Consider the following 12,542-nt stretch of genomic DNA (forward strand, 5'->3'; position numbering starts at 1 on the left):
AGCCCGAACATCTACACTGCAATTAAACAGCCCCCTGGGTCAAGCCCCATGAACCCAAGTCAGCTAGCATGGGCCAGCTGTGGGTTTTTAATTGCAGTGCAGACATACCCTTAGAGCCCTGAGCTATAGATAGTTGTGGCATGAAGTTAAGAAAAGAAAAATATAGGCTGCAAAAATCAGGATAAAGCCCCTAACCGTGAGATCTGTCAGACTGTGAACCAGTCTCCAAGGGAACTGGTTGAAGCTCCATAACTGAGACCATTTAAAACTAAACTGAACAAAGCACTGGAGAAGCTAGAGATTGCCTTAGTAAATAAAGGAAACACTGACTTTGGAACAGAAGTTCTTTTAGCTCACTTTAGTTATGGAACCAAACTGCTCATTGAAGCCATATTCAACAGTTATTATTTTATTACTAGCTCTAGCCCCACTCACCTACCCCCAAATAAACCAAAGTTGTCTACACCCTTGATACTGCAAGGAACAATCTTGCAGCAGCCTCAGAGGATGAATAAAATGATACAAGTATTTTTCATCTCTCTAACCATCTATTATATCCAAGCACACTGGGCAACTCATTAGCTGGATGTTTCTGCTTAAAGTCCTGTTCCTGTTCCCATTGACTTCAGTGGTGCTGGATCAGGCCTTAAATGACTAGCAGTGAAATAGTTAATGTCAACATGTAAATTGTCATTGCCAGGCTTCATAATCAACACCCCACTTAAGAAAACAGGGTCTGGCTAAACACACAGCTCTCTTATAGTTTGTCTTCACTAGGAAATTTATATGATTTTTACTAATCAGTTAGATATCATGATGTTGACAAGTATTGCCTGGTCAATACAGACAAGAACAAGTCATGTTCACTATCAAATCAACTAGTTGCGGGTAAACCCTAACTTGGTTTATTTAAACATGATGACACTGCCTGGTGGTGATGACAAGGTACATGGTGACAATTCAGAAGTATTAAAAGAAGCAGAAGTTCTGGATTCACCCCAGGCTGTACAGGCTGTTTTTTGAGTCTTATGTTGGTGAACCGGGAGATTGCTAGAGAATGTAAATGCCAAATAGCTATCATATAATTTTTCATATTACATTTTAAAAATCGATACTGGACATTAGGTAGGTTATACATTTGAAAACTTTGTTGGGAAATTCATTATGTCTAAAGGGACATTGCCAGGTTCACTTTTTTTTAGATTATTAAAACTGTAATAATCCTATTCTAAGCCACTGTTGTTTGTTGTATAAAGTTATTCTTCTAAAGAGGACAGTAATCGTTAGACTTATGGATATATAACTTGACCGGCTATCACTTTGGCCATTCTTTATCAGTGTATCTGGGACACAATGTCCAATAGTTTATTGGATGTGTTAGTCTCAGAGATTGAGATACTCCAGAAAAGGCTCAGGACCATTACCTCATTAGTCAGTGTTACCTCTGTCCAGATATGCACTGTATAGACGGCTCTTTTCTTATCTTTTTTTTTTCTAGTTCTTCACATGATTAGCTATTGTATGGTCAGGGCTAGATACCTGGCCAAGTTCTGCTCAAGGCAGAACCTAAAGTATATCTGTGGGGGAAAGAGAACTTTATGCTGCTTTTACACTCTCCCAATATTGGGCTATTTCAGCTCCTCATACATTAGAGCAGCCTCAGAGGTGCTTTAATTTGCACCCAGTTCCAACAGGTCCCAGGGGGCTGTTCTGGCAGCCAGGGATTGTTGGAGAACAACAGTACTTGGACCTCACTCCCAGTATACCCTCCAGGTTCTGGGCGGTGAGGGGAGAAGTGGCATAGAGCCAGCAACATTGTCTGAGTACGGCTAGAGGATTCCCTATACAAGAGGAGGAATCCTCAGCTGGCCAGGTAAGCCAGTTTTAAGACTGCTTTGCAGTGCTGGAATGGTTCAAAGAGACTTAGTGAGGCCAAGGATATGGTCTTTAATATTAGGGGTTTTTTTGCGTTTTGTTTGTGTTATAACTAAAATACCATATGTTGATGATAACTTTCACATGATTTGCTGCTAATACTTTGTCCAGTAAATGGAGGCAGTGTGGCTTAGTGGATAAAGCTAGGACTGGCTTGGAAGTAACTATACCCAGCTCTGCCACTGGTTTGCTGAGTGACCTCGGGCAAGTCACTTTGCATCTAAGTGCCTCCATTTCTCCATCTGTAAAATGCAGATAATGATACTTCCTTTGTAAAGTGCTTTGAGACTTGAAAAGTGCTAGATAAGACCTAAGTGTTGTTATTTAAATGGTATTGTTTGTATGACTCTGGTTTTCTGTTGCTGAAATTAATAAGGCTTAATTTAAAAAAAATGTTTAACAAAATATTTATTGAACTTTTCATCATGTGTGCTGTCTGATTACTTTTTGCATTGTTCCCATCTTGGACAATGAACACACATTAGTCGGTTCTACCTTTGTTTCTAGTCAATGTAACTTCGACTAGAATACTGCAGCTATGCAAAAAACAGAGTGCATGCTTATTTTTTATTTTATTTTTTTAAATCTTGGTTGAAATGTAAAGGAAATTCTAGGAAGCATTTCTCTTGGTCTTATATTTTATAAAAGCTTATTTCTGAAAACCTCAATGGCTGGATTCTCTGATCCTTCAAGTTCACTTTGCGCTGTGTAATTATGCCAGCTGACCCCTGCATGTTGGCGGGGTGGCAGGAGGGAGCATGGTGGAACCCACAGTGCTCCAAGTCCTCTGCTGGCATCAACTCCAGTAGCAGAAGCTAAAGTAGGGCCCCAGCTGCTTTAACTTCCACTGAACCTGAGGTCAGATGGCCAAGGATCACTGGCTCTCTGTAGGTGCCCCATCCCCTACATTAAAATGCAGCTTAAAAGTATTGTAAAGTCAGGGCCAACATTTTGGACCAAACTTGGCTCAACACTCTCCATTTAATGTAGTAAAATAGTTCAATCTGGTGTGAGGAATGATTTATTAAGGAGTGATATGACTCAAAGTGGCATGTTAAGGTTGAAAATACTAACATTTATGTGGCAAAGTAATTTCCAAGTTCTGTGGCCTAAGTAGAGAATACTGATAATATCTAACCAGAATAAAATTTCTGAGTTACTAGATAACCCTTATCTTCTTCTCTCAGAGCAAATGCTCATTTCAATCTCTTTGCTTCAAGACATCACAGCATCATTTAACTGTGGCCTTTATACAGTTACAAATCCTGTTTTTCTGCTCTCCCTGAATAACTTGAATCAGCCTCTCTGATATTTAAACTGAGGGTGGGGCAAAGTTGTCTTTCCACTGGGATGGGAACAACTGGCTCTCATATCACCAAAAGTAGCTGCGTCCCTGATGCTTTTAATCAAATTAATAATGTATGAAAGCCTGTAATAGACTTATAAAACAGTTGTTTATATATTTGTGGTATAGTTCATTGTGTTTAACATTTGTTTATAGAACCATGGATGTGCATGGTGCATTTTATATAGTGGGTAAAGACACGGTGCCTGCCTCTGAAGACCTTCCAGTCTGCTCAGTGTTGATGTCATGCTTCATCAAAACTCAACCATTTACCTGGAAGTCCACATGCATGGTCCAAAATCAGAGGATGCTGCATTTTGTGTTTTTTCGTTTTGAAAGCATGAGGTAAAATGAGAGAGCTTGAAAAGTAAATTATTCTAATTTCTCTCACTTTTTGATAACTCAAAATCAGGTTTAATCTCTTGCCTTGATAAAAACAGGCACTTTGGACTATTTCTGGAAATTTGGTGGTTAGATTTTTTGAGTTATTAGATAAGGTTTGTGCAAACTGGGGGAGGGATAGCTCAGTGGTTTGTGCATTGGCCTGCTAAACCCAGGTTGTGAGTTCAATCCTTGAGGGGGCCATTTAGGGATCTGGGGCAAAAATCTGTCTGGGGATTGGTCCTGCTTTGAGCAGGGGGTTGGACTAGATGACCTCTTGCAGTCCCTGATATTCCATGCTTTGGCCTATGCAGGTGTTATAATACCTGCATACAGAACTGATTAGAAAACAGATGTTGGGTTTTGTTTGTTTATGACATTTTTAACAAAATGCCCCCCTCCCCTTTTTTTTATTAAAAAAATTCTAAACAAGGAATTTTTTTGACACGCTGTAATTGCATAGGCTACTATAGGCATTAAAATCCTCTCGTTTTTCCTATGAGAGCATTATAATAGCTGCATGGTCCAAACCCATATCTAATCCACCATTGTATACCAGATTTCAGGGTTTGCTGGATTGGATACAGTTGTTTGGTTGTAAATATATTATTCTGTTTTGTCTATCCCCTCAAGAAAACATCCATCTTTCAAGGTTGATTAAAGAGTCCATGATGTCTATAAAATTGAATAAGGATGGTAGAGTTTTTATAGCAAGATGGTACAAGTCTCCACATGAGACTATCATAGAGATATTAGAATCATAGAATATCAGGGTTGGAAGGGACCTCAGGAGATCATCTAGTCCAACCCCCTGCTCAAAGCAGGACCAATCCCCAATTAAATCATCCAGCAGATTTTTGCCCCATATCCCTAAATGGCCCCCTCAAAGATTGAACTCACAACCTTGGGTTTAGTAGGCCAATGCTCAAACCACTAAGCTATCCCTCCCCCTATATTGGTCTCAAGTGAGCCATACAGAGGTTATACGGTCAGCACCAACTAAGAGTTTCCACACCAGGGTTTGTATCAATTTAACTAAACCAGTTTAGTTTAGTTTACCAGTAAACCTGTGTAAATTTGTGTGTAAACAAGGCCTTAGATTACAAACTCTTATATTACAAATACTTTGGCCTCATCTGCATGCAATTTTTTAATTGATTTAAATCAGTGCAACCCCTAGTGTAGCTGCAATTATATTTGTATAAAGTTGCTTATATTGGTATAACATATTTTGGTAAGTATACAGAAATAAATTATACATGCTTAAGACACCTTTATACCAGTATAACTGCATCCAAACTAGGGAACTGCACCAATTGAATTATATTGGGTTTATAAACTGATGCAGTTAAATTAGTGCAACCCTCTATTGTACAGAAATTGTGTGTAGACGAGCCCTTTGGGCCAAAGGCCATCTATAAATGTACAGTGACTAACACTCAGGTTAACTGTGCAGTGAAGACATCCCCAATGGAATCTCAATCCTGGTAATTGATGTCCACCTCAATCTGTAGAGAGCATGGAATAATAGCTCTGAGAAGTGTGAACTGTTCCCATTCATCTCAATGGAGTGATAACTCAGATACCCAATTATGATAATTTAAATGTCTACAGTTAACTATTTCACTGCTAATCAAAGCACATATAAAAGGAGGTACCTGTTATTGTTTCCAATAATCAAGAAAGAACCAAGCAGAGATGAGTAGGACATCTGATCTCCCCTAAAGTGAAACCCAGCCAAGCAGATCATGCAAAACTGTATTTTGAACAATCCACTGTGCATGTCATCTCATTTTGGCATCACAACTAGGTAGAGCTTGTTTTATGGGCTGAGTTTGGAAGAATACTACAGTATGTATGTATTTATCACAGACACATTTCTTCTACCATAGCTAGATAGTGCATTTGATGGTGAGGATAATGGTGCAGAATAAAGAAGTTCAGGGCACTTTTACACTGTTTTCCCATGATTTCCCATGTTGGTTTTGATAAAATATGAATCTTCTTTAGAATTCTCATACATTCCAATGTTTGTTTTTTTAGCATAAGCTAATATATTATTACAAGAGTCTCTGAATTTTAGTTACTGATCTGGAGGCAGTCATAACTCTGTGTTAATGAAGTTTGAAATAACAATAATGCTTACCATGTATATATATACTGTTATATTTTCATGACATTGTACAACATTTAACTGATTAAAATATCAGTTGTGTACATAAACTACTGTCCCAACTGTAATATATTAAGACTTCATTGTCATCTTGGGGTTCTGATTACATGATTGGGTTTCACATTTGCACATTTATGAGGCTACCAGAACTCTTTCATAGAATTTCATTGGTTTTATTTAGAGTTTGGGAAAGGATTCATTATTCCTTATGTAAAATATACTTAGTTTTGTTGAAGCACATATAATAGACTCCTTTACACACATTTTTTGATCCACAATTTAAAAAAGGTTTTCAAGGAAGAATGACACAATAGAGAGCTTTATATATTACTGATATCTTACAAGTGAAGGGCTACTTGTCACAAGTTTAATCACTGACTTCATAACACACACACACATGAAATTTAGCTTATCTTTCCTACTGAAATGTTTTCTTTGTGAGAATATGAAACCAAGTTTTAATAAATGGATGCAAGTGGTTTGTCTTCAGCCTAACTCTTTATTTTTTAAAACCTTTGATATTCCTTTTCAAATACTGCTCGTGTCCTATAAATAATTTCTAGCAAAAGTGATATTTGCTCTCTTAATTAAAAAAGATACTTCAAAGACATTGCTTTACTAGTTTTAGTTTAAGAAATGTAATAAAAACCACTTCCTGAAAGAATGAACTGGTTCCTCATCTACTCCTTGTGGCACACTCCAGAAATATTCTTAATTTTTCTTTTTTCATAGACTGTCTTTTTCAGTTGAGATTCCAGTGCAGAGGGTTGCACATGTTTTTATTTATTTATTCCTATGATCAGTCCCATAACTGTCAGCTCCTCCTGGCTTTTCAGGGAAATCCCTAAAACTTGTTTAGAAACATCACCCTTTAATCTGCTAAAATCTCTGTTATACTTTCATTTTGAAAACCATGAAAATGGCCACACCATTCAAGTTGGAGCACTTCTGAACATTTGATGGGCTTGTTTTTGCATGACACTTTGTAATTTTCTGAATCTTACCTTTGGTCAAATGGTGTATGGGTCCTCTGTTCTGATGCTGCTTTTCTCATTGCTGCTCATGAATTTAATTTAATTTAATTTAATTTTGTTAGAGAGTATAACTGATTCTAGCAAGAAGCCAGGTATTCAAAGTTTAGAATATTCAAACTTTGCACTAAATAAAATGTTGGTCTCTATGTGTATGCGATGATGAGTTAGAACATAAGAAGTTCTGGAACTTTTATTTCACCTTGGTCAGGTAAAGGAAATATAGTATAACAAATTTTGAATTTGAAAAAAAACCCCATCGATAATAGAATGTACAGTAAATTTTTGATGGTGAAACGATAGACCAGTTTAGTTCCTAAAATCAACAGCCTGAAGTACTGCATGCCAAACAAACTCTAAAAAAAGTGTTTTCAAACTGCTAGAAAAGAAAAACAACAACACTAGTCTGTTGTTTACAAGAAAAGAAGTTGATTCACCTCTCACCTAGTTTCTTTTTTGAATATTGATGTCTACAGACTCCATATGTGAAAACTTCTAAACGCCTCAAACAGTCCGTCTGTATGTAAGGATGCAAGTCAGCTGCTGCCTTGGGCACATCGTGCCTCTGGTTGGAAGCGTAGTGTACTAATGCTTGGAATGCTGCTGCACCATCAGCAGCAGGCTTAAGTGCAACAGGCAACATGGGCTTCTTCCTTTCCTAGTGATTAGACGGCCGGGCTGAATGCGTGGCACCTGGCTGACAATGGATTAAGCAGCTAGAGACACACACACACACACAGAGCGAGCCCTTCAGCGAAGATACTGCACCGTCTGCATCCCTGACGCTTTATCAGCCACCAGCACTCAACTGCTCTGCGCAGCAGCAGCGTTTCCTCCTTACCATGGATCTCTGTAATGGAGGGGAGCAGCAGCCAGATGGTACATTACTAGCCAGATCCTTTTTAGTCTGGTAGCTCCCCCACCCCACTCCCATCGCGCACCTCTCACTTGCCAGAGAAGTTGCCTGTTCTCTGTTGATGTGAATCACCTCCGATTAGAGGGGACCGCGGCTCTCTAGTTAGGAATTGCCAGCTCGCAAAAGTTTCTAGGCAGGAAGCTGGCTCCACGCAACTGGGGTGGAGGAGGAGGAGGAGAGAAAAAAAAAAAGTTTCGCTCACTTCTCTCCTTGGCGGAGCCCCTCCCCGCTCCGAGGGGAGAGCTAGAGATGCTGCTACTTGCAACAGGCTGCTATAGTAGCAGCGGCAGCCTGAGTAACACGTCCCCAGGAGACTAGCAGGAGCAACACGTGATGTGTCTACTTATCAGGGTGAGAGGGAGCGAGGCACAGCCGCGAGTGTGTGTGTGTGTGCGCGCGGGGGAGAGGGGGAGTGTGCGCGAGGGAGGGGGGCGCCCGCACAACACCGCTGCAGAGGTGGAGGGGTCCCTAACTGTGCCCATCTCCCCCCCTTCAGGGAGAAGAGGAGGAAGGGAAGTTACTGTGGAGTTGATGAACTTTGCACATCCACAGAAACGCCATTTTGATTCCTTTTTCCGGAACAACTTTGCGTCTCTTTCCCCCCCCCCCCCCTCTCTCTTCACCAACCCATCATCAGTGCATCATGTCTCGACGCAAACAGCCCAGCCCCAGCAAAAGCAAGCGTAAGTACGACCGGACCTTTCTACCTATGCTCTTAACTCTGTTACAAAGAAGCAGCAGTGGCTAAGTATGAGGGTCTTTTTTGAAAGGGGGAAAAAACTTTTGGGGAGGGGCGGTGGAGAGAGGGGTTTAGGAAGTTGCAATTTTTTGTTCAAGAGAAAAGTTCATTTTTGATCAACTTTTTTAAAAAGAGTGAGAAGTTGGGGGCTTTCTTGGGTTCCTTTTTTTAAAGAAAAAAAGTTTGGCTGGCAGTGGTGGAGATGATGATGAGTTTGTGTAGCCTCCCTCTTCCCTTCCACCCCCACCCCCCGCTCCTCCCTCCTGTCCTCTCTCTCCTTTGCTCCTTCTCCCCCCCCCCCTTCCCTGTTGCAGACTCTCTACCAACCAGCAGCACCAGCAGCGTTTTTGCCTGCAGCAGGACCTGATGCTCATCCATATTAAACCGTCTGAGCTCAGGAATCTGGCCAGATCATCTCCCCCTCCTGCTGCAAAGTTTATTTTTAACCAGCAACCACCACAATTTGGATACGGCTGCGAGGAAGAAACCTCTTTTAACCCAACTCATCCCTTCCTCCTAAACTATAGACCCCCCCTTTCCCTTAGCCTTTTTTTCATTTTTATCCCCCCTTTTGGGGGGGGAGTTGGATTTAAAAAACGTGAGATGAAGGCTCCTCTTTCAAGGTAGAAAACGTTTTATTCTGTACATCTCTTTGCTAACTTTTCGCCTTGTTTCGTTGATGAATCGAAGCATCCATGTGTGTCTTTAATTTGCACTTTGATACCTCTCTTTCTCTCTTCTCAACCCCCCTCCGCCCTTGGGAGGGAGGTGGGGACCTTGCATGATCATGTGTCCTTTCCCCTTCCTGGCCTTTATTTGTTGTAAAGTTACAAACTCAGGGTCGCTTCTTTTAAAAAAAGTATCTGGAGTTTTCACACTTATTTAAAAAAAGAGGAGTGTTGTGTTTGTATTTCTTTTCTTTCCTCTGCCATTGTGCTGTGGCAGAGGCACATCTGTGTGTGTGTGATGTGGATTGTAGGAGGAAAGAAACACACACATCGTCACGAGTACAGGAAGGAGCCTGGGCAGCATCCGAAATAGGGGAAATAGTTCAGATCATATTTACTTTTGCCAGTTCTTTTAAAACGGGGTATATTAGCTAATCCTTCGCTTGCTGGACCAGATCTTGCATAGTTCTCTTCTTCGCACTCCAACTTTTATCCTTTACTCGTGTTGCAGTTTTATGTGTGGGGTGTGTGTTAATAACGTAAGTTTTAAGATCTCTTGGAATAAGGACTTCTTTTTGTAAAGCAAAGTTTTCCTCCTCTCTATCTCCCTCTCCCCCCCCCCCCATGTTGATGCGGACTAGTCAAGACTCGTCTCTTAGGAAACAGCGACCTTAATCGTTGCTAAGAAGCAGGGGAGAGGTTTTTTCCTCTTCTCTCTTCTGTTGATCAGCATATTTTCTCTCTCTGTGGCTAAGTGGGAGTTGCAATGAGGATGCAGATCCTCCTCCTTTGGGCTTGGTAGTCAACTACTACAAGAACCTGATTCCTCTTTTCCCCCCCGCACTTCTTTCTCCCTTCAGTGTAACAAATAATGAGCCTACACAGGCTGGGCTTGGCACCATGTCCAGAGTTGGACTTGTTACACTCTGTAATAAGGGTGGCTGGGAGGGAGAAGCAGCAGTGGGAAGCGTGGCTTGTGTTCTGTACTCAACTTCAGTTTTCTAGTTGTGCAACATCGTGCTCCCAAGACAGACGCATCTTGTTGTCGGGCAGAGTAGGGTAGCCGGAGACGGAGACTAGTTGGAGATGCTTAAACTTTTTAGAGAAGGGAAGGGAGGGGAGGGTGGTGGATTGAACTTTGTCATGTCGTTGATAAGTTTCCTCTGGCTCCTTCTCTCTCCCCCTCCCTCTTTTTTTCCCCTTACCTCTGAGTTACATTATCTTCCTGCGCTCTGCAATGCATCCTTGATGGGTTATAAAAGAGGAGGAGAGTATTTCTCCTTGCTCAGCAGATTTGTCCTCCCCTGCTCCTTACTGGGTAGAAGACAGAACGCGAGCCCAGATCCGGATGAGCAGTTCACATTCCATTACGAAATTCTACACGGCTTCAGAGCCACCACCAGCAGCAGCACCACCAGTACTCACTCACACATAGTTTCTTTTTGGGAGATGGGTGGGGTGGAAAGATAGTTCTTTTTTTTTTTTTAAGTGCAGATCTGTTTGGTTGATTTAATATCCAAATTATCTCTTCCTCTGGAGGCTAGATTGAATCATTTAGGAAAATCAGTGGAAAAGATGGGGAGAATTTGTTTTTGTTCTGTTTTGTTTTTTGCTCCTAGGATGGGTGATAGCTGAAAGGAGCAAAGAGATGCTTTAATCCTATGAAGGAGCCTATTGAAGTGATTTTTGAAAAAAACCAAAGTAGATCTTAACTTTCACCATCCTATTTTGCATGTCTTATGATTTAGATAAGATCAAGTGTGGTTATGTGCTTCTGTTAAACTACATACTCAACTAGTATCTAAATGTGACTTGGGATAGTGTGGGAGAGAGAAAATAATTTTAGTCCTTTTCTCCAGCCCTTCTAATTCAGACCCTAGATTCAATTACTGTGCTTTTTAAAACAAGTAATTGCTTTTTAACAACTACAGTAGGAGTTGTCAAAGACATAAATTGGCCTGCCATCTCTGAAGTTTATAGTGGAAACCTATTATAAGGTTGAAGTTCTGTGTTGAGACCTACTATTTTGAAGCACATAAAATATGTTACCACAGTTCCCTTTTTCGACAGAGTTTTTGGGTGTGTGAGAGAGGGATGTGGTGACTCATGGCCAGGCCAGCCATATTTGTTTTAGGTTTTAATTTTCCCTTTGAAGATTTAGGGGTATATTCTATTGGTGTGCATGCATAATGCCCATTAGCATCATCGGGAGTTAGGTACATCCATGGGAGAATAGATTCCTTTGTGTGTTAGAAACTCAGAAACAGCATGGATCCATCATCCAATCAGTCAGGTTACCGCAACACTTCTTTTCAGCATTCAGTGGGGAACACACCTAATGTCCTTACTTGGTACAATGCAGTTGGTCTGATCTTGATGCTTTTCTCTCTTTTTTTTGATTAGGCATTCACATTTAGAACTTGACTGGTATCTTGTAGCTTTAAAAAAACACATCATTTAGACAGTTTTGTACTCTTTCTACAAGCTTATTTTCATAGGAAACCAATTTTTTTAAAATTATCATCTCTTCAGTTTACCAATCAATAGTTTTTTTTAGCCATTAATTTATCTATCCTTTAACAATCTTCCCACATTATTATTTCTTATAAAAATGTCTTTATTCTTGCAATAGGGAACTTGTGTTTTTTAGTATTAAAACAGAATAGAACACATGCTTTAAAATGTAGTTTCACAAGTTTAGCTGTCCTTTTCTCCGAAGTTTGAAGTTTAATTTATTAGCAGATTTCAGTATAGTTGAATGTCTCAGTCTGACTCAGCTGGTACAGGTGGTGCATCCATTCTTAACTGTTTACATCATTCAGTGACCTTTTGGTCATATGGTCTTTATTTTGGATTTGAGGGTCAGGAGATCCCTGAAGTTTCAGGATTGAAAAAGCTGAATGTCTATGTTGTGTGTCAATAGTAATTTTAATAAACTCCTTTTAATACCCAAGGTGAACACAACATATTACAAAAACTTCTCAGTTTTATTTTCTGCAGTGCTTTTGTTTTTTATCTTAAGGATTTTTTCACTTGTTTGGATTAATGGCACAGTATGTTCATAGCTGCACCATGAATTTACTCTCCTTTAGTTAGTGAAAACTCTGTTAATTAGAAACATAGTTTGGCCTGTTGGAATTCTTCTTGAAATAAAAATTAATCTTGTACTTGCATTGTATAGATTACAAAAATAGAGAGAGAAATCCCTTTGGTTATATTCATTATCCCTTGTAAAAGTAGGTGGTGCTTAGAAGGTCATAGGATAAGTGTTGCTAAGCAGCTAAACAGAAGGATGCTAAAATTAACCCAAGTGTATTTGTAAGGGATTCTGTTCTTTTTAAGTTTGTAAGTAAA

The 12,542-nt window shown here is 40.0% G+C and overlaps 1 protein-coding gene across 2 annotated transcripts in view; it reads left to right on the top strand.

Moving 5' to 3' along the window:
- Positions 1-8,299: 8,299 nt before the first annotated feature.
- Positions 8,300-12,542, top strand: part of RREB1 (ras responsive element binding protein 1) — a 141,901-nt gene continuing 137,658 nt past the window's right edge. For both annotated transcript variants that reach the window (XM_026660080.2, XM_026660084.2), the window contains exon 1: positions 8,300-8,464. In XM_026660080.2, coding sequence (XP_026515865.1) covers positions 8,425-8,464 — 40 coding nt within the window. In that variant the 5' untranslated portion in view covers positions 8,300-8,424. The remainder of the gene's footprint in view (positions 8,465-12,542) is intronic.

This window comes from Terrapene carolina, unplaced genomic scaffold, assembly GCF_002925995.2.
Source record: "Terrapene carolina triunguis isolate 2854851 unplaced genomic scaffold, T_m_triunguis-2.0 Scaffold58, whole genome shotgun sequence".
NCBI lineage: Eukaryota > Metazoa > Chordata > Testudines > Emydidae > Terrapene > Terrapene triunguis.